This window comes from Peromyscus eremicus, chromosome X, assembly GCF_949786415.1.
Source record: "Peromyscus eremicus chromosome X, PerEre_H2_v1, whole genome shotgun sequence".
NCBI lineage: Eukaryota > Metazoa > Chordata > Mammalia > Rodentia > Cricetidae > Peromyscus > Peromyscus eremicus.
Window position 1 is genome coordinate 100,585,887 of NC_081439.1, and position 22,264 is coordinate 100,608,150.

The window sequence follows — 22,264 nt, forward strand, 5'->3', positions numbered from 1 at the left end:
CCTGGTCCCTACTGCTCTCCTCAGAGCCTATTTGGCTTTCACGGACATGGCGGACCCCGTTATTTAGTTCCATTACACAGCCCGCGTCACCTCCACCAGGGTTGCCACCCACCATCGCCAAGGCAGCCTCTAAGGTGGAGACCTCAGCTATCTCCTCACCATTCTCATTCCTCACAATGTATATATATTGCCATTGGACCTTGCGGGCCATGACTAGTAGTGGGCCGAAGCCACAGAGAGAAGTGGGGCTCCAGGAATGACCACCCTCAAGGCCTATTGTTTGGTCAGTCTCTACTACCAATGAGGCGTCAAGAGAAGGCCTGAGGAAAGGGTGACGTCAACGTGTCCTTCTGCGCATGCTCCACACTTCTCCATGTCCCTCAAGGTTGACTTCAACATGCTCCTCACCAGATGGGCGTTATAGGCTTTTCCCTCCCTGACTGACTGCTCTGAGCTTTTTGACCTCTTGCTGAGGTAGGTGGTATTTGCTTTGTTGCACAAATGGTGGGTATGGCCCAAAAGATGAGGAACGAGGGAGACATTGTGAACAGGGTAGTAAAAGGTCATGTGAAGTTAAACCTTGCTCCCAGGGCATGCGTGTAGAATGAGTTTTAGCTTGTATCTGCGTGCATGTGCATGCTGCCTGTTCCTTCTAGGTTGTAGAGATGACACTGAAAGTGAATTGTGTAGCATTGCAAGATAATTGGGGAATAGAGTATGGGAGAAAGGTGGGAACACACACAGACCACAGGACCCTTGTGTGAATGTGTAGAAAATTTCTGTGGACCTCACCCTCAGCCTACCACTGCTGCTCAGAGAATGGGCTTAGAACTAAGTGGACATGATCAGATTAGTGGCTGCTAGTTCAAGAGTGCCTGTTAGTACACTGAATGCTGGCTAACCATTTTTCTTCAAGCTCAACATCAACATCTTGGGACTGGGTTTGAATATAATTCTAGTTAATGACACTGTTGAAAACCAAACAAAAGACACCCCCTCCTCTAAAAAGAAAAATGATCTGCTTGAGAAATAATTACCTCAGATTATAATAAATTTATAATCTCTGTTAAATTCCACATGTAATATTTGCCTCAGTTCTTATCACTAAGGATGTCGATGCAGTCCCTTATTCTGTTGGATGGAAGGTAAATACATAAATATTCAGGCAGTGTTTAAAACAATATTTGGCATGTGACATATGGCATATACACCTTTTCAGAAAAATAATAGGTGCCTGAGTTAGACACTGTTGGAAGTGGGGAGGGTCAGTACCACCCTTCCTGACAGATTCCCAGAAGTAAAGAAAATTTTGACTTGTTCAGGATTACAAATTAATTAATTACAAATTAATTAATTATTTAGGATATAAAATAGGTCTACAAAAAATTAGACCACAAAAGGTGAAAATTAAGAAAGATGAATTACGGATTCTTAATGACTTTCACAGATTATTTGGAGACATTTCCCATCTACAAACTGTTGCTGGGGTAAAAAATGATGAATTGAGTAATTTGTTCAAAACCTTAGAAGGTGACAAGGACTTAAATAGTCCAAAAGAATTATCTGCTGAAGTTGAGAGAGAATTGGCCTTGATGGAAAAGAAAGTACAGGAAGGACATGTGGATGTAGCTAGAGTTTTCCTGCCTGGCCCACAGTCAGGACAAATCTCTCTCACCTGCCAGTCCCACAGGCCCTCAGACCCAACCAAGTAAATACAGAGACTTATATTGGTTACAAACTGTATGGCCGTGGCAGGCTTCTTGCTAACTGTTCTTACAGCTTAAATTAATCCATTTCCATTAATCTATACCTTACCACATGGCTCGTGGCTTACCGGCATCTTCACATGTTGTTTGTCATCGTGGCGGCTGGCAGTGTCTCTGACTCAGCCTTCCACTTCCCAGCTTTATTCTCCTCCTTGTCCTGCCTATACTTCCTGCCTGGCCACTGGCCAATCAGTGATTTATTTATTGACCAATCAGAGCAACACATTTGCCATACAGAACATCCCACAGCATGTGGATCCAAAGCTTGATTGCATTTTGGTTATTTTACCCTCTAAGCATTCTCCTACAGGAATTTTAATGCAGAGGGAAGCTATTATATTGGAATGGATATTTCTACCAAATAAACAGAGTAAAAAATTAAAATCTTATGTAGAATAGATCTCTGACTCGATTTTAAAGGGAAAATTGAGACTTTGTCAATTAGAAAGAATAGACCGGGCAGAAACTGTAGTACCTTTAACTAAGGATGACATTGAAAAATTATGGGTGGAAAGTGAAACTTGGCAAAGAGCTTGCAGTAATTTTTGGGGAGAGATTAACAGCAAATATCCCAAAAGTGATAGAATTCAACTTATAAAGAGAACTGATTGGATTCTGCCTCATATTGTGTGGGAAATCCCCATATCTGGAGCCTGTACATTTTATACAGATGCAAACAAACAAGGAAAGGCAGGTCACAATTCAGAAAATTTAAGTAAAGTGGTTTAAAGTCCTTATAATTCAGTTCAAAAATCAGAATTGTATGGTATTCTGTTGGTATTAATGGATTTTTCAGAACCTCTCAACATACTTACTGACTCTCAGTATGCTGAAAGAGTGGTATTACATATTGAGACTGCAGAATTTACCCCTGATGAGTCAGAATTAACTTTGTTATTTATTCAGTTACATGATATAATCAGGAATAGGAAACATCCCTTACATATAACTCACATCTGATTCCATATGGGTCTGCCAAGCCCTCTAGCACAAGCTAATGATGAGATTGATAAACTATTGATAGGAAATGTGCTCAAGGTCTCAGAATTTCATTAAAAAACCATCATGTTAATATTAAAGGTTTAAAAAAGTTTTTTTCCATAAGCTGGCAACAAGCCAAGGAAATTATAAGAAAATGTCCTATTTATTCTTTTAACAATCAGAATCCACTACCAGCAGGATGTAACTCAAGGAGTACTCAGAGGAATGAAATCTGGCAGATGGATGTGTTTCACTTTGTAGATTTTGGAAAATTAAAATATGTACACCACACTATTGATACTTATTCAGGATTTCAATGGGCAACTGCTCTGAGATCTGAAAAAACTTAATCTGTAATCACGGATTTGCTCAAAGTTATGGTCATCATGGGTATACCTGCACAAATTAAAATTAACAATGCTCCAGCATCTGTCTTTGGTACAATGAAATAGATTTTTGCTTATTACAATATAAAGAATATTACAGGCATACCACATGATCCTACAGGCCAAGCAGTCATAGAAAGATCAAATAGAACTCTAAAGGATATGCTAAATAAACAGAAAGGGGTAATAAAAAAACAGAAATAGATTACATAATGCTCTATTAACTTTGAATTTTCTCAATGCTAATGAGAAAGGAACAATAGCTATGGAGTGACATTGGATAATAGAAAAAACTACTGAGTTAAATCAGCCTACATACTTTAAAGATGTGCTGACCTCAGAATGGGAACAAGGATATGTGTTACATTGGGGATGAGGTTTTGCTTTTGTTTCTACAGGAGAAGATAAGCTGTGGATACCATCAAAATTAATAAAGGTTCGATTTAAACAAGAAAGACCTCTTAATTAGAAGAGATGATAGTTCATCGACCAGCATAATCATCCAATTAAAATTAACTTATATCACTAACAAATCCTTTTCAATTAATCAGATGTAACTTGCCAAAAAGGGACCTCCCCAAAGTTAGGCTTGGAGAAGGGATTTTGTTTTTGTCTTTCAAGAGAATGAAGGCTAAGGAATCTGAAGAATACTGGACAAATGGGATATCTCAAGAAAAGTGACAAATCATCCAGAAAAAATGTCCCAAGAAAAAGAGTAAATTGGCCTATTGTTATATCACATATAAAATTTCATATGTTTTCCTAAATGTTTGTTTCTGCTCTTCTCTCCAGACACTTAACACAACCCTAGGGTCCCCCCCCACCCCCCACTCTTGGGAGTTTGGGGAGGGTGAGGATTAAAAATTCAGTTCAATTTTTTAAGATTTATTTTTCTTTTTCTTTATGTGTATGTATTATTGTTCACTTGTTTGTATTTGTACATGTGTGTGGGTGTAGTCACAAAATAAGGCATATGACACCTTTTCAGAAAAAATAATAGGTGCCTGAGTTAACCACCGTCAAAAGTGGGGAAGGCTCAGTAACCCTCTTCCTGACAGATTCCCATATGCCTTACAATGTATTTTGTGTGTTTCTAAAAGTTGACTACTTGGCTGTCCATGGATTTGTTAGTGTAGATAAAGAGACAGAGACCCTGAGTCTGCAGCACACTAATGCAGGAAGCTGGGGTCTTTATGGTGGATGCGGAGCCAAGGAAAGGCACTTGACATTTGTTTTTTGTTTGTTTGTTTGTTTGTTTTTTCTTTTTTGGTTTTTCAAGACAAGGTTTCTCTGTGCAGCTTTGCACTTTTCCTGGAACTCACTGTGTAATTCAGGCTGGCCTCAAACTCACAGAGATCCACCTGACTCTGTCTCCCGAGTGCTGGGATTAAAGGTGTGCACCACCACCACCCGGCTTGGCACCTGACATTTGTACTTGGGCCTCAGAGGACAGTTTTCCCTCTCACTGACTGCCACACAATTTCTAGGAGTTCTCTGCATCATAAATTCAGAGGAGGAAGAGAGTAGAAGGTAAAGAAAGAAGCAGCTGAGAAAAAAGAAAATGGGATGGGCGGTGTCAGCTCTATTTAGCTAAATGCCAAAGCCTGAGTTCCATATATCTTGGGACCCTGAATGAAATGCCTTGTTCACAGCTTCCTTAACCATGAAATGGGGATAACACCAATGGCACAGGACAGGGATACCATCAGGGTTCATTGAGTTACTTGCACAGTTTGACATCCTTTTACTTCAACTTCACAAAACCAGTGTACCAGTAACTACAGTTTACTTCCCCTGAAAAGCATAATCTCAGCAATAGGACAGTACTTCCAGAGCCTTTGTCAGCATGGAAGCCTCTGACTTTTGATTTACTGTAAATAACCCAATCAAGCTGCCTATAACAATCCAGTGAATCTCACACTCAGCTCTAAACAGGTTGTCTCCATCAAATCCCTCCCCTCAGGGCTCAGGGACCCCCAAAGAAGAGGAGGCAGAAAGAGTGTAAGAGCCAGAGGGGATGGAGGACACCAGGAGAACAAGTCACTCCAAATCAACTGAGCAAAGCTCATCTGAACTGTCAGAGATTGTAGCAACAAGCACAGGACCTGCATGGGTCTACACCAATCCTCTGAATTCAGTTTAGTGTTTATGGGACTCCTGAGTGTGTTGACAAAGGGTCTCTGATTCTTGAGGTCAGTCCAGAAGCCCTGGGATTTCCATGCTTTCACCTTGTGATTCCAGAGCTGAGCGAATATTTCCCTAAGTATTCCTAGTCCCTATGTGACTGTGGGTTAAGCGCCATGCTCAATGGCCTGAGCAAGGGCTGTGCTCAGGCCTCATTCCCCACTCCTAGGCTCATTTCATGCTTCTGACACCATGCTTCTGAATCATGTCATTTGCCTCCCTGCCTGCCTTGTGCCCCTTTCCGTGCCTTCCTTCACACCTTCCGGGGTGCAGCCCTTTCTTCAACCTACTCCTTTACATTCTCAGCTTCTCCTCTCCATTCACAAAGGGTCGTGGTCCCGTGGCTTTCCCATATATCTCCTGTCTCAAGTAGACAGGGCTGGTACCTCAGACTCATGGAATTTTCCACTATTTTCACTGAGTAGTATGCTTTTGTTCCCCTGATACCTACCCTGAGGTCATGGAGGGGAGGAGCCTGCCATCCAGTCTCTCCTGAGCTCTGAGCCCAGACTCTGAACTTAGGACATGTTGTCTGCCTGGTCCGAGTTTAGCAAAGCTCCTGCTCAGTCAGTTGAGCTGTCCTGCATAGCCTAGCACTCCTGATGTCTGCTCTGCATCCTCATCCTTGCACACACCCAACAGAAGTCTGGGCACACTGACCTGACTTACACAAAGTCTTATTATCTTTATTCATCCAGAATTACGCCTTCCTACAAAGGATTTGTGTGAGTAGATTTCCATCCACTACTCTACCCTCTGCTCTGAAGCTGGGAATTGCCACATTCCCAGGCTGCCATTTATTTATTTTATTAGATTTATTTATTTTAGTTTATGCGCATGACTCTTTTACCTGCATGTATGTATAAAAGAGGGTATCAGATACCCTGGAAATGGGGTTATGGATAGTTGTGGGCTACCATGTGGGTAGTGATATCTGAACCCAGGTCCTCTGCAAGAGCACCAAGTGTCTTAACCACTGAGCCATCTCTCTAGTCCCAACCAGGCTTCATTTTAGTGACAGTGACCTCAGTTTTGGCCCTAAATTCACTGAAGAAGTAACTAAAATTATCTTTCTCCTCCACAGTCGGGGTCACAGACCTGGTAGGTCAGTGTTTAGGCCGAAGAAGAGACTTGACTACAAGCTGTCTTGACTGTGGCCCACACCTGAATCTGAGCTTAGCTCCTTTCCCTATAGCTGTCTTGAGGCTCCCCTGGAACAGTCTCCCTTTGTACTGTTGAAGAGTTCAGTAAATGTTTTCCTTTTGTCGTTGTGATGCTATAACATTGACATCCCTGAGCTCCTGGACCTCTCATCTGGGACCCAGGTATTCATACTTCAGTGTTGAGCCTTCACTCCTGACCTATATACTTGACATCTGCTTATGAATCACATTGCAGAAGCATTGCTTCAGGCAGCTTCTAAGAAAGCTGGTTAGGATGGACTTAACTCCTGAGGTTTAAGTCTACTCTGAGGCTGACTCTAATGATGGTTAGAGTCCTGAGCTTCTTTTAAAAGACTCCTCCTAGGTCCAAAGACTTTTTTTAGCTTCGTCTTGTGTGGGCATTATTCCCAGATTCCGTGGGCTAGGAAGGTTTTTCTTGGTAACAAATGGGTCTTTCTGCTATATTACATCGTATGAAGATCTCATCTGAATGGAACCCTATTCTTGAACCCCTACTTTCTGACAGAATTTTGATGAAGGTTACTTGAACATTCATTGCAGTATTTGGGATACGGAAGTCACCTCATTGGATATACCAGGTTCTGTTCTCTGTTTCTGTCCTCCTCCTCTCTCTAGTCATCTTCAATCCTTTTTTCTCTGGCCTTGAACCACTTAATGTGTGCCTTGTAAACCCTTCCCTTCTCCATCTGTCCTACCCTGCCTTTCTGCTTCTTTCCCACATCAGACCCTGTGCTGTCAACAGTCACCTTTGTTTAGAACAATGGTTCTCAACCTGTGGGTTGTGACCCACTTGGGGTTGCTTATCAGATATCCTGCATGTCAGATATTTCTGTTACAACTCATAACAATAGCAAAATTACACTTAGGAAGTAGCAATGAAATAATTTTATGGTGTGTGGTCTCACCTCAACATGAGGAACTATGTAAAAAGTTTGAAGCATTAGGAAGGTTGAAAACCAATGGTTTAGAATCTTATAGAAGGCTGCTCCCTCTGAGCCAAGTCAGATGGACTCAGTGGCATTGCAGTCACCCTATACCACAGTTCTGATAGCAAATTCCTAAAACATGGCCTTTTGGGAAAGTCTGAAACCTTGGCCAGTATTATCTGTATTCAACAAAGCACCCAGCACATTCACTCTCAAGTATCAGGTGGCACATGTGTTCTGAGCTGTGGTGTAGCCTGATGCTCTCTGTTGCATGTCCTCTCCACAAGCTTGAGTGTTCTGTGACCTGGGATCCTGATGTGTACCTGGCTGGGTGTACCCCTACTCCTGTATCATTCTTCTGCCCCTCAACAGTCTTGTTTTGTAAATATAAACTGATCTATTGCCCAGGAGTAACAACAAGCTGTGTTATAGCCAAAATGTGTCAGAAACATGTATGTTTAATGAGGATGATAGGGTTTCTTTTGTGGCCTACTATACTATATTAGTAGGTAGTTGAAAGTTATGATGCCATATTAATTTCCAAGTATTATGTGCCTTCTCTGGGAGGGTATAACAAGCAGCATGACAGGCTCAAGTGCACATTTTTATCATTGATTCTTTTTACTGCTGTTGTAGAGCAGTTTCCTCCTGGATTGAAACATTCAATTCCACAGAAAAGCTCCTTAAGAAGGAGTAAAGAGGGATTGCGGATTTAGCTCAGTGGTAGAGTGCTTGCCTACCAAGCACAAGGCCCTGGGTTCAGTCCTCAGGTCCAGGCAGGGGGGTAAAAGGAGTAAACACCTGAAATACCTTCAGGAAATTTCTGAAACTGACTTCATTCAGTGGGCCCCGCCCTCCCCAAGACTGTATAAATAGTTAAGACAGCTGAGAGTCTTTCTCAGACCAGTGGAGCAGCCGGGAAGAGACCAGCAGAACTGTTCAGAAGGAGCAACGACCGGTTGAGCTGCCTGGGAGAGACTCAGACTGACAGCCACCTGGAAAGACTGCAACTTGTTTTTCTGCCCGCAGGCTGTATAGAGTGCTTGGGGTTTCTAGATCTGGAGAGCCATCGCTCGAGCTGAGGTAGGATTTGGTGACAAAGGTGACTTTGAGTCATTTCTGCTCCTGTAAGCAACCCCTCGCCCGTAGTCCTGTAACTCTGGTAAAATCCATTGGTTCACCTAGTTGGACACTGGTACAATTGTTACTTCTGTCTGTGGGGGGATCCCTTTCTGTAGTGAGTAAACGTGTGTTGTTTCCCTAGAAAAAGTATGTTTCGCAACAGCAGCTGAGTGTAAAATGTTCCCAGCAGGCAAAAGGAATAGGTGAAGCAACAATACAGGAGGTTAATATATCTGAGAATTAGACACAGTCATCGAGGGTCCTAAGACACAAAGCTCAGGATTTGGACCTGGGCACCCACGTGCCACCTTACACTGATGATCATCACCTTGCTTCACAGCAGCCTGTCTTTTCCATTCCTTTTCTGCTCATTCTTACTTCTTTTCCTCCTCTCTTCCTCCTCGAGTGTTAGAATCAAAGGACTTCCTATCAGTGAGTGGAAAGGGAAGGTGACTGTGTCCTGTCCTGCTGATGCTCACATGACGGAAATATCAGGGTTTTTTATGTTCAGCATCACCATGAAGACCTCAGCTTCTAGCATTAGCAGGTTGCAGTCTCAGAGGCTCTGCTTCTTATTCTATACTACCCAAACCTGCTAACAACCAAAGAACTAATCTTTATAAAATCACACAATACATTGAAAGGGGTGTAATACAACTTCAGAAAAGATAGTATTCTCTTCAGAAGGGATATTCTACTCTTCCTCCTGATAGGATGCTTAGGAGGATTTTGATGGGATTTACTTGGGTCAGGAGTTCTGGGGGAAATACTGTTAGGATTTTTGAGACCCTGTAGTGTATGTAGGACTCAAAGTCCAGTAAGCTGAATATCCAAAGGCATTCTAAATGTTGTTTGATAATTTTGAGCAGGCATACTCTTATGGGACTTTGTGTGGACCATACCCCTTGTACACAAAAATGACTCTTTGTGTGGGGCGTGAGGTCTTCTGTGATGTTTCAGTGGGTAAAGATGTTTGCTGACAAGCCTGATTACCTGAGCCTGATCCCTGGGATGCACATGTAGAAAGAGAGAATTGATTCTCCCAAGTTGTCTTCTCACATCCAATGTGTGCTGTGGCCTGAACTCCATGGTACAGGTCCATACACACATAACAAATAAATTCAACAATTAAAAGGATTCCTAATCTACTCAGCTACCAACTCTATGGGTATTTGACAAGGCTTTTGTATTTAAGGACATTGATTTTCACATTTGCAAGTCAAATTATTTGCACTACAACTTTCTTAGGCATCTTACTTGCTGCCCTAATATCACAAAACTCTAGGAATCTACAACTGACAGGAAGAAAGAACAAGTTTGCATTTGTGTGAGGGGACTGGAAGATGGCTAAATGGTTAAGAACTTTTGTTGTTCTTTCAGAGGACCAGAGTCCAGTTCCCAGCATGACCTCAGGTCCTCACAACCACCTGTCTATAAGTTGAGCTTTAGGGCCTCCAGTGCTCCCTGTAGGCACCCACAAGCATGTGCACACAAACAAATAATCATCTTTTTAAAAAGGAATTATGTTTTTAGGTTTCTTAATCTGTAACTTTAGTAAATTCAGTATTAATTTTTAAAAGCAATATTGAACTCCAGTTTTTATTTTTTATTAATATATTAATTATTTTCCCAGCCCAATCACATTTCCCCTCCCTCCTTCCTCTCCTTCCAGACCTTCCTAATAACCTTTCCTCTTCCCCCTTTCACTCCTCCTTTTTCTCTTCAGAAAAGGACAGGCCTCCCTTATGTATCCACCAGCCATAGTTTATCAAGTTGTAGTAAGACTAGGCACCTCCTCTCCTGTTAAGGCTAGACAAGGCAATCTAGTAGGAGGAAAGGGTCCCAAAAGCAGGTCACAGAGTCAGAGACAGCCCCTGCTTCCACTATTAGAAGCCCCCCAAGAAGATCAAGCTATACATCTGTAAAATATGTGCAGAGGGCCTAGTTCAGACCCATGTAAGCTCTCTTGCTGGCTATTCAGTCTCTGTGAGCACCTATGAGCCCAGATTAGTTGATTCTGTGGGTTTTCTTGTGGTTTCCTTAGCCCCTCTGGCTACCATAATCTTTCCTCTATCTCTTCCACAGGATTCTCTGAGGTCCACCTAATGTTTGGCTGTGGGTCTCTGCATCTGTTTCTATCAGTGGCTGGGTGAAGGATTACATTTTCTTAATGAGATCCTCTTGATATTTTCCAACATCTCAGTACACTGAAAACACTTCTTTGAGACTATTAACTCCTTGAAAAGTACTGGGCCTGACATTCTTTCTTTTTCAGTTTCTTAATGCATATATGGTGTTTAATCAACCCAGGTACTGTTCCAATGCACGCTCAACCTTAAGTGGTTTATTGACACTACAAAAAGGGCACTTAACCATGCAGTGTCAGCATTTGCAGACACAAGGAGCACTGGGCAGGACACTATACGACTCTGATGGAGATTTTTTTACAACAATCTGGAGTATGGGAATTTTTTTCACTGATGACATCAATTTTTTGCAGTGTCTTGTCCACCAGAATGCTGCACATACCTGGCTCCACAAACATGCCACTGCTGCTGATGGAGGACAGTGATTGGCTGTGTTTTCAGTGTCCTTACAGAAATTTGGAACAAACACAAACTGAGATAATCATGATCACTTAATTCCTAGTTCCTGCAATGTGCACCCAGTGAGATACAGAGGCTAGAAGTTCTCCAGAGGTTCACTCAGGGGCCATGTGCTCAGTGTAAATTCTTGTCCTCATCCTTGCTTGTGCACTTGCAACAGCTTGCTTGCTCCTGAAGTCCATTCTTCTTGATGTTTTGATGGGCTTGGTTGGATTCCAAGTTGGGTACATTCTGTACATGCTCCACTTCCATTGAGCAAATATCTCCTATAGGGATCATGGGATGAAAAAGACAGATGTGAAACTTGCAAAAACTCCAGGCGCTGCAATACCATTCAATCCACAGAACATTTGTAGAGGTGACACTACTTATTCTCTTTTAGGTCCACCATGGCTCTTCAATTCCAACATGTAGACCCCGATTTCTGCAAGATGGAGGAAAATGAGATCGAGGTGAGCCTTGAGGCTGAACAAGAGACCACTGTAGCAGCAGAAAATGGTAACTTTGAAGGTTCTCTAAATGGTCCAGACAAATTAAAGAACCAGGGCATCCCAGACCGAAAGGATGATGTGATCCACTACATTGGTGATGACATCAAAGATGAGAGCCATGGGAGCCACCAAGGGTCTGGACACCCACAGTTGGAGAAGCAGGAGAACTTGGCTGCTGCCAGAGTTCCACAGTTACGGCGCACAAGGCCACGGATCCAGTTGGGTCTCACACCCAGGCAGCTGAGTGAACTGGAAAAAGTTTTTCAACAAACTAAGTACCCTGATGAGGCCACAAGGTATGTGGCTTGTTTCAGCAGCCAATCCCACCTCCCATCTTTCAGCTTCTCATTTGGAGGTGTGTTCTCCACACTGTGGCCCCTATCTGCTTTGAGCCCCAAGGCATGGAGTTCTTTACCTGTTCCATTGATGGGAAGGCATTTGTGATGTCAGAGTCAATATTTCCATGCAATATTGATATAGATTGATTCTAAAAACTGGTTGGTGCCTCTCAATTCCTTCATCCAGTTTTCCTAGTGTTTCTGTTTCTTTTCCTCTTCTTCTTCATGCTTCCTTCCCTCCTTTTGTAGTGGGAATTGTACTCAAGACCTTGGGGTTTCTAGGCAATCCAACTACTACTATATTATATCCCCCATGTGTTAATTAATTAACACATTTATTTATTGTAGTAAAGTAGAGATAAATGAAAAGCCACTTTTATACTTTAGAGAGCACCATCTTTACATATTTTTGTGTTGGTATGTGACCCATCTCCAGAAGTCTCTTCATCTTGCCAAGTTGAAATCTGTATTCCTCTAACAGCTCCACTTTTCCATCTTATTTCCACAGGAGGGACCTTGCAAAGCGCTTGTTCCTGGGAGAATCCAGAGTGCGGGTCAGTAAATCTGAAAAGGCTTTTGGTAGGACACTCTGCTTCAGGCTGTGGTTGATTTTCTTGTAGCCATAATGAAAAGTGATCAAGGGTGGGAGGTGCCCTTGTCTGTTTTATAATGGCAATCAAGCATTGAGTCTTGCAGTTTTCCAGAGGTAAGAATGGAATGCATACCCAGCAGCTTATGGTCCTTTCCCATTACTGGAGGCAGCATGATCTCTTAATTGAAAAAAAAACTGAAAAGGCAGACTACTTATAATCAGTGTGTGGACATCAGATGTATAGACAACCATTGAATATTATAATGCCATGCATATAGGAAGACATAAATGTTTACTGGTATGTCTGCAGTGATTAATAGTGAAGTCCTGACACTCAGGTCATTTCAGGGCACTTACTTCTAGGATCATAGTAGGGCTCTAAATGACCTTGGGGACCTCTAATTGATGTAGCAAGCAGCAGGGATAAAAGGGGTTCAGTTGCAACAAATATACATTTACTTAAAAGCATGAGTTAATTGAGACAAGGGAGAAATGCTTCCAAGAAACACACTTTTTCAATAACTCACCTGTGTTTAGTTTAGTGAAGAGTCATGTGGGAAGACACTTTAAAAGTCCACGTGGTTGGCCCTCCACCTTTGTAAGTTTGTGGAAAGGTGATATAGACAACAGCAAGGTCAAATTTACATGTTCTCCCATGTTTTGTTTAGGTTATCTAAAACATTGCCAAAATAGACTCATTAGTATTTGGAGAGGTCTAGGGTTGATAGCTTTGGAAATCTGTGCTAAAATTAAACACAAAAGAGTCGGACTGAATTAATTTCAGTTAATCTAATATGGAGGACGTGTTCAGGGGAAATTAGCAAAGTCAAAATGCAGGTTGGGGCTGAGGAGAGAGCTCAGTGGATAAAGTACTTCCCACATGAGTTGGATCCTCAGCACCCACATAAAAGCTTAGCAGGTATGTCAGCTCACATGCATCATGAGCTCAGGTTCAGGAGGCAGAGACTGTGGGTTCTGAGGATGATTGAGACTAGCTTAGTTGCTGAGCTTAGGTTCAGGGACAGACCCTGCCTCCATAAATCATGTGGGGAACAAGCTAGGAAGATGCTTGACTCTGATCTCAGTCCTCTGCAATCACGAGTGTGCATGTGCACATGGACACACATGCACATCATGCGCCATCCACATAAAAAGTAAAGGTTGCCAAGCCACAGACAAGTAAGTCTTCTGTTGCATAACTTGAAAACAGAAAAGGTACCTTTTCCTTTAAAGGAGACTGTGTTGAAGATACAGGTTTTTTGAAAATTTGGAAAGGCTAGAGCTCACTTGAAGGTAGAGTTGTAGCGATCTTATTTTCAAATGAATTTCTTTCCTTCAGACAGTAAAGACTAATGTTTAGCTCATGAGATAAAAAGCTGAGGCCATGAGCCCAAAGAAACTGAATACTCCATGCCAAATCAGAAAGGACAAAGCACAGAGTGCTGTTAATGCTCACTTCAGCATGCATCAGGGCAGTCATGATGTAAGCATGCTGCCCTACCTGCAGTAGGTTGTGCAGAACAGAAGTCCCAAACAGCAGGCTCCTGAGTGCATGTGTCCTAATACCACGAGATATATGCTGCAGTAGAACTAGGCTCAGGTGGGAGAAGTTGGAGGAATGAAGAGTGGTTTTCCCCAAGGTGGAGAGGAAGAGTGAGAGGAAAAGAAAAGCTGAAGGTGTGAGGGATTTTTCCCCTCTCAGAGCAGACAGGCCACTGCACTGCAGCTCTAGGTATAAATGCACTGCAGCTCTAGAGAGGCTGATGCACTGCAGCTCTAGGTATAAATGCACTGCAGCTCTAGAGAGGCTGATGCATGGCAGCTCTAGAGGCTGATGCACTGTAGCTCTAGAGGCTGTTGCACTGCCTCTCTAGAGATAAATGCACTGCAGCTCTAGCGAGGCTGAATCACTGCAGCTCTAGAGATTGATGCACTACAGATCTAGAGAGGCTGAATCACTGCAGCTCTAGAGAGGATGGTGCACTGCAGCTCTAGAGAGGATGATGCACTGGAGCTCTAGAGACTGATGCACTGCAGCTCTAGAGAGGCTGAAGCACTTCAGCTCTAGAAAGGCTGATGCACTGCAACTCTAGAGAGGTTGATGCACTGCAGCTCTAGAGGTGCTGATGCACCACAGCTCTTGAGACTGATGCACTGCAGCTGTAGAGAGAAGCTGGACACAGGACACAAGAGAAAACACCCATGTTCTCTTTGCACACTCTTCAGTGTGACTTTCCCAAGGCAGGGAGAGAAAGTACATGGAGTCACAAATGTGCAGATTGAGAACTTCCCAATACAATGGACCCTCATTCACTGGGAGCCTCAGAGAATGGTGACATCTAGCAGTTAACTGTGACTGTATTTCCATAGCTAGACAATGTATTGAGGAGGAGGCAGTTCTGTTAAATGTTCTCCACTCTGTGTCAGATCACTTTCCTGAGTTGAGGTTAAACCTTAAGGCTCTGCCTTCAGGATTTGGATGTCCTGGAAGAATATTAGGGCTCAGGATGCCCTTCATGTCGGGCAGGAAGTAGGGCATCAATATCTTCATGCTGCAACTCTCATTGAGAACATTGCCTTTGTCCTGAGCCCAGAAAACCTAAGAGGGCAAGAAGTCCATAGTTGACAGCAGCTTCCCCCATCACCTGAACTCCATGGAAGCAGGAGTTGCTTATCAGCCAAGATACATAAATGATTTGTCTAAATTGGTCTTGTTTCCCTAACCCTATAAGTGACAATAAAGGTAAAGGGGGAAACTTCACGTTAGGATGAGGTGTTTCATTTTGATTGGACGTGTTAACTAGGGCAGCCACAAGGGTATTTTGATTGTTGGACTTCAATACTCTGATACAGAACTTGGTAGTGAGCATCAGGGGAAGGAAGTTGCGAAATAAGGGAACAGACCTTGGTGGCTAGCTTTAGGAATGTAATCTAACAGTTTTTAGCAAGGCAGAGGGAATGGGGAGATGGATAATGCCTGCCAGAGCCATGTTTGCCATGCTCAAGCTGGCTAGAGTCCCTTCAACTTTCTCCTTCCTCTGAGCAACCAGCACCTGGCTCTGGGAATTATTCCTGTCTCCCAGCTGAGGGAACAGGCAGAAGTTTGGGGTTTCTCTGAGTTACTCGGTTAGGGCCAAAGGATTCTGGTTTCCAAGGAGAGGACACAGGTCTTAAGCCAAGGTGAGGTGCCTTGCACCAGAGGAAGCCATTGGTTATTACATGGGAACTGGTGATTACAGATGAGGCTTGGAAGCACCCAGATAGTCATAGCAGTAGTGGAGCCAGCTGCCACGAGGCACAGCCACAGCTGCTGCCTGGCATTGCCGATGAGCTTGCAGGAAATTGTGCACTGCCTAGGGGCAGCTCTAGCTGTGGTCTTAGATGACTTACTCCCCCTTTCATTTTCTTTTTTTTTAAGATTTATTTATTTATTATGTATACAGTGTTCTACCTGCGGGCCAGAAGAGGGTGCCAGATCTCATTATGGATGGTTGTGAGCCACCATGTGGTTGCTGGGAATTGAACTCAGGACCTCTGGAAGAACAGCCAGTGCTCCTAAACGCTGAGCCATCTCTCCAGCGCCCCCTTTCATTTTCAATCTGTTTCTTCAGCCAACAGAACTGACAGAAACACACAGGGAGACACAGTCATGCTGAGAGACACATAGAAAAGACAAGTGACAATTAGGGGTGGCTACCACACATTCATACACCTGCAGATCAACAATCCAGTGATATTGCACAGATCCCAGACACAGGATCTATGGTCGAGCCTGACCTCTCCTCTTGTGTCCTAACCAGATGGCACCCCTTACAGACCAAACTTACCTCCGGAGGTGTTCAGACCAGATGACTTCTGTTTTACCTTTTTTGTTTGTTTCTCTTTTGGGTGGTGACCAATACTGGGTGCCTCCAGAGTGCTCAGCAGCAATGGCTCAGAGATGATTTTCTTGGGATCCTGGACCGTCTCAGGCCAAGCACATCCCCTAAGAGTCCTCTCCAGCTGGTGCATTCTTCACTGTTCCTGGGGGTCCCAAAGACCTAAGTGTCTGAGTCCAATCTCTGGGATCTCAGAGGGACCTCCAAAATTTTACCCGTAGCCCACCAGAGATGGCCACTCAAACAATTTATAGCCAATTGAAAGTATTTATTCCAGCTGGCTAGGATCACATCCAAACTATTTGGGGACCTAGGTGTAGCTCCAATAGTACAGAGCATGGGGATTTTAAAGGCAGAAAATATTCTGGCATCACACTCGGCAGCTGCAGGGGGCTTTGCAGAGTAAGTGTTTTGAAACAAGCAGTTTTTTTTTTTTTTTTTTTTTTTGGTTTTTCGAGACAGGGTTTCTCTGTGTAGCTTTGCGCCTTTCCTGGGACTCACTTGGTAGTCCAGGCTGGCCTCGAACTCACAGAGATCCGCCTGGCTCTGCCTCCCGAGTGCTGGGATTAAAGGCGTGCGCCACCACCGCCCGGCACAAGCAGTTTTAATAGAAGACAAATTAAGTGGTTAGCTGGAGGGAGTGTTCTGCACAAGCAGGTAGTTTAACAGAAGCTAAGATTAGGTAGCTAGGACATCTTGTCCTCTGGTCCCCAGAATAATAGAGTTGGATAATTTTTCCTGGGTTTTCCAACAAGGAGATCACATTCCAGTTAAATCTGAAGTGGCCTCAGCAAGAATACAAAATGGAGGAACCTTTTTGTTGTCTTGCCCTGGCACAAAGTCTCTCACTTTCAGGTGCAAGACCCGCAAGGGTTAAAACCAGACAAAATTCCAGCACTGAGAAGGGGAAGTGGACACAAAGTTCCACCCCTAACCAAGAAGCTCCTTGCGGTTGATACCTGATTGTAAAGGGAACATGAGTTTTCTGCATGGAGTGTTACTGGGTATAGCAACCATACTCTGGGGCAGGTCCCATACCCAGGAATAATTCTGGTTGACGCCGTGTTTTCTGAAGAATTTCTCTTTTCTTTTTTTGTTTTTGTTTTGTCTTTTTTTCAGTTTCTTTTGATTTTTTTCTTTTGTCATTGTCTTATTTTTTGAGAGAGAGAAAATGAAGTTGGGTGGGTTAGGAGGTATAGAGAATGTGAGAAGTGTTCAGGAGAGGAAACGATCAAATATTTTCTATATAATAATTTTAAAGAAAAAACCCATATGTATGAGATTGTTCTATTCGGTCTAAAGCCTCACTGGCATACAGAGGTTTTTTTTTTTTTTCCAGTTGTGATATTGACTGTTGAATATTCTAAAGGCATCTCTTTCTCCATGTTATTGCAGAGTTGGTTTAAGAGAAGAAGAGCCAAGTACAGGAAAACTCAGCAGTCTCAAATGCTCAAGTGTGAATCTGCTGACGGGCAGAACACCTTGCAGTAAAGCTTTTGGAGGAGTCCTGAAGCATCATCTTGTCCCAGCACTGGATGAAGACAGGATATTCTGGTGTCACTGACAAGCGCTCATAATGGCTGTGAAACCTTATCCCTTCAGCAACAAAGAGATGTGTATTCAATATGTTTCATGGTTTTTTTGGAGGGGGCAGTAAGTTGTGGGTGTCAATTATTGAGAAAATATCATGTTTGAAAGACAAAGAGAGGTGACAAACTCTGAGTCATCTTTATTACACCACAAATCACAAAGTTTCTAAGGAGCCACAGAGATCCTCACTCAGACATAGAGTCTTCTCTGTTGTCACATTGTGCTATCCTCACCTTAATTGTTGACCCTGTATACATGAGCAAATACATAAAAACAGGAACAGGGCAAATTACCAGTGAGAAGACTGTTCACAAAGACAGCTGAGTTCCACCAATACTTAGGAGTTCACTCTTATCTGCACCAAATATACAAAGAGGAGATTCTGAGCATTCATGGGAGGAGGAGTGTGAACAATCACCCAGGCTGCCCCCAGGTCTGTTCACTGTCCTTCCTTTCAATGGCTCAGTCATGGAACTAGGAGTCATTCTGCCTCAGGTCCTACTGTTTCAAAGAAAACACAAGAGCCCATCCCATGCTGACTCAAAGGAAGTTTCCTCTCTTCTCCCACCTCTATGCACAAGATGCATATTGACCCATTCCTCTCAGGTCAGACCAGAGAGGCAAAGGTTTCTCAGTAGATGCACCAGCCCAGGTTAGGGGGAGACATTGGATATAGGGTTTGGGACATGCAGGGAACAATTGTCTGTGTTAGCCCAAGGGTAATTGGAGGAGAGGCAGTGTGAGAAGTGTATAGAGAGGCTTATGCCTGAGTTCCAGCAGGGAGGACACATCAAAGGGGCATTAGTACAGCGGTGTAGGGACATTAGTATGGCAGTGTATGGCATGGGAAGTAGAGACAATGGTCCTGTAAGAATGTGGCCAGGACATGAGATGATTTTGATGCTGTGACTATTTGTGAGCTGTGACAGACTCTAAAAAGGAGGGGTCCAGCAGCATGTGTTGAAAGCCTCTTTGGAAACTGACCACAGGTAAGGGGGAATCTGGAATCTTGAATAGAGAAGATGGGTAAAGAGGGCTGTTTACTCAGTAGACACACATCTAGAATTCTGGTGTGACAGAGGAGGGGCAGATAGAGTAAGTACAGCCTTGTATTTAGGGAAGTTTATGGATGGTAGAGGCATTGGGGAAAGATGAAAGACATGGATCCACACAGCAGGGTGTCTAGAAGCCAGATAACATGTGTACTGGCTGGTTTTGTGTGCCAACTTGACACAAGCTAGAGTCATCAGAGAGGAATGAGCCCCAGTTGAGATCCAACTGTAAGGCATTAGTGATCAGTGCGCAAATACTCAGCCCACAGTGGGTGGGGCCATCCCTGAGATGGTGGTCCTTGCAGTGGTGGTGCAAGCCTTTAATCCCAGCACTTGGTAGGCAGATCCAAGTGGATTGCTGTAAGTTCAAGGCCAGCCTGGTCTACAGAGCAACATCCAGGACAGGCACCAAAACTACACAGAGAAACTCTGTCTTAAAAAACCAAAAAGAAAGAGAAAGAAAGAAAGAGAGAGAGAGAGAGAGAGAGAGAGAGAGAGAGAGAGAGAGAGAGAGAGAGAAAGAAAGAAAGAAAGAAAGAAAGAAAGAAAGAAAGAAAGAAAGAAAGAAAGAAAGAAAGAAAAAAGAGAGAGAAAGAAAAAGGCTAAGCAAGCCAGTAATCAGCATCCATCCATGGCCTCTACATCAGCTCCTGTCTCCAGGATCCTGCCCTGTTTGAGTTCTTGTCCTAACTTCCTTCAGTGATGAACAGCAATGTTGAAGTGTAAGCCAAATAATACCATTTTGTCCCAATTTGCATTTTGGTCGTGGTGTTTTGTCACAGCAACAGAAACCATGACTAAGACAACATCCTTCCACTCCAAGCTGGGCTGGGAGCACTGATACTGGAATTATAAGCACCAGGGTGGATGCTGGATTTAGGGACATGTGCAAGACCTAGAAGGAAAGGGAACAGTAGACAGATGCCTATGCAGGCAGAGGTGGGGTGTGTGAGGTGGAGACAGTGAGAAAGACTCCCTGGGGTCTACTACCACAGAATGCAGACAGGTTCTTAGTAGAGTCCTGAGAATTGGAAAGTGACTGGCCACACAAAGTGGGCCAAGTGGTTCAAGGCCCAACAAATGCAGAGAAAGCTTCTTTCCATAGAGATCAATGAACAATGAGGAAGGGGCCCATTGATAAAAACAGGTTCTGGTGTGGGACCAGAGTGAGCACCCACAGCTCCACATACCAGGAGAGGGGAAAGTATATGTAGTCAATATACAAATGGGAAGGTGATCTCATTGTGATCTGTGTTCCTTATCCAGAGAGTGCCATTCCCAGGACCCCACGACAAAACATGACACACATCTCTTGAGGCAAAGTCCAGAATAAGGGCATAGAGAGATGGCACAGCAATTATGGACCCAGTCATACTCTTTATGGTTCATTTCCCAGCACCTATGTTGGCTCATAACCTCCTGTAACTCGAGCTTCAGGGGATATGACACCCTCCTCTGGCCTATACAGGCACCTGTTTGCATACATGCACAGACTCGTGCTCATAATTAAAAATAAGATTTCAAAAAGAAAGTCCAGATTGAGAGTTCCAGACAACAGATCTTCAGCCATGAATCTTTGTGTCCCAGGATCCTTCTTGTTCCTGCCACCATCAGCATATGCCTAGTGCAAGGTGTTTTTGATGCATGTATTTGAATAGGAACATGGCTGGTGAGGAAGTTCAGCAGGTGTTTCATTTCTGTTGCTGTGACAAAATACCCTGACAAAAAGTAACGTTGTGCCCGTGTCACAAGACCCCCAAGCAAGACCACCACGGAGCCAATATCCAATGCAAGCACACAGGGGTTTGTTAATAGCAAAACACACCCAGGCTTGATCCATGTCCAACACTCAGCACAGTGGATGGAGGAAGACAGCCCCAAGCACTCACTTCAAGGGGTTTATATAGGAAAAGTTTATGCGCAGAGGGTTACATATCTCGGGATTGCATGAGGGGGCTCGGGGTGAGGTTATTCTTTGAAGTTGCTGGCTGACCTATGAGCGTGAGGTTACTATTGGCTAACAGGATGCAGGGTATCGACAGAAATGTAAGTTTTTTACTCCCTATAACCTGTTTTTGCTGAGCCCAGGATATATACATTCAAATTTATTGTTTTGGTCCTATTTTCCAATGAGTTTAATTTCTGGTCAGCTATAAAACTCTGGTCAGCAAATAACTTTAGAGGAGGTGGGGAGGGAGCATCTCTTAAGAGGGGTACTGATTTTTTCCCTTTCAGTAATTCATGGGAGAAAAGAGTTATTTCAGCTCACAATTCCAGGTTATAGACCATTATAGTAAGGAACTTAAAATAGCTGGACACTTTATTTCCACAGTCAGGAGTAGAGAAAAGTGAATGCATTCCTGCTTACTTGCTTGTTTTTGCTCATGGAAATGTATTCATTTGTATGCAGTTCAAGATCCCCTGGCTAGGGAATGATGCCCCAAAAGTGGACTAGATCTTCCTATAACAACTTAGTTGAGACAATCTCCCACAGGTCAACCAACGTAGATAATTTATCATTGAGACTCTCTTCTCAAGTGATTGTAAATCATGTCAAGTTGACAATTAAAGCAAAACATCACAGAAGGTAAAGTGCTTGTCACCAAGACAGCTGACCTGAAGTTCATCCTCAGGATTTACATGGTGAAAGGAGAGAATCAGACCCTGCAAGTTGTCAAGTTGTCCTCTTATCTCCACACTGGGAAGGGTCACCCCAATAAATGAATAGTAATAATAATAATAATAATAATAATAATAATAATAATAATAATAAAATAGTAATGACTAATAGTGCCTCTACATACAATAATTCATATGCTGCACGGTAGAGATTGCTTAGCTTGCACTAGGTCCTTATTTAATGTCTAGTCCCATGGAGAAAGTTTAAATATTGTCATTGGACAAGCACAGGTTTCAGACTTTAAAGAAGGTATCAACTAAGAGTATCTATTTTCCTGATTCCCAGGGGAAAGCATCTGCCTCCCTTCCCCAGCTTTGTCAAGGCCCACACAGCAGCCAAGCACTAGGAGGCCTGGATTAGAGAGATCAGATTTCCAGCAAGTTCTGTTCCTTCCAGTTTGATCTTTGCTAACTCACAGCAGCTTCAGGTAGTGGTTTATTATCCTTCTGTACGTGCTGGGCCTCATGGCTGTGACTCTCATAGATCTG

General features: G+C 43.3%; 1 protein-coding gene across 1 annotated transcript; it reads left to right on the plus strand.

Moving 5' to 3' along the window:
- The first annotated feature begins 11,544 nt into the window (after positions 1-11,544).
- On the plus strand, positions 11,545-18,046 carry LOC131900244 (pituitary homeobox 3-like). The gene is made up of 3 exons (XM_059251576.1): positions 11,545-11,942; positions 12,493-12,538; positions 17,850-18,046. The coding sequence occupies exons 1-3, from the start codon at positions 11,545-11,547 to the stop codon at positions 17,943-17,945; spliced, it is 540 nt and encodes a 179-aa protein (XP_059107559.1). The 3' UTR covers positions 17,946-18,046.
- Positions 18,047-22,264: the final 4,218 nt, after the last annotated feature.

Excerpts from the sequence above, each read along its gene's own strand:
- LOC131900244 (XM_059251576.1), top strand. The coding sequence starts at position 11,545 with ATGGCTCTTCAATTCCAACATGTAGACCCCGATTTCTGCAAGATGGAG. Across the intron at positions 11,943-12,492 it reads TACCCTGATGAGGCCACAAG|GAGGGACCTTGCAAAGCGCT; the intron begins GTATGTGGCTTG and ends TTATTTCCACAG. Across the intron at positions 12,539-17,849 it reads TGGGAGAATCCAGAGTGCGG|AGTTGGTTTAAGAGAAGAAG; the intron begins GTCAGTAAATCT and ends ATGTTATTGCAG.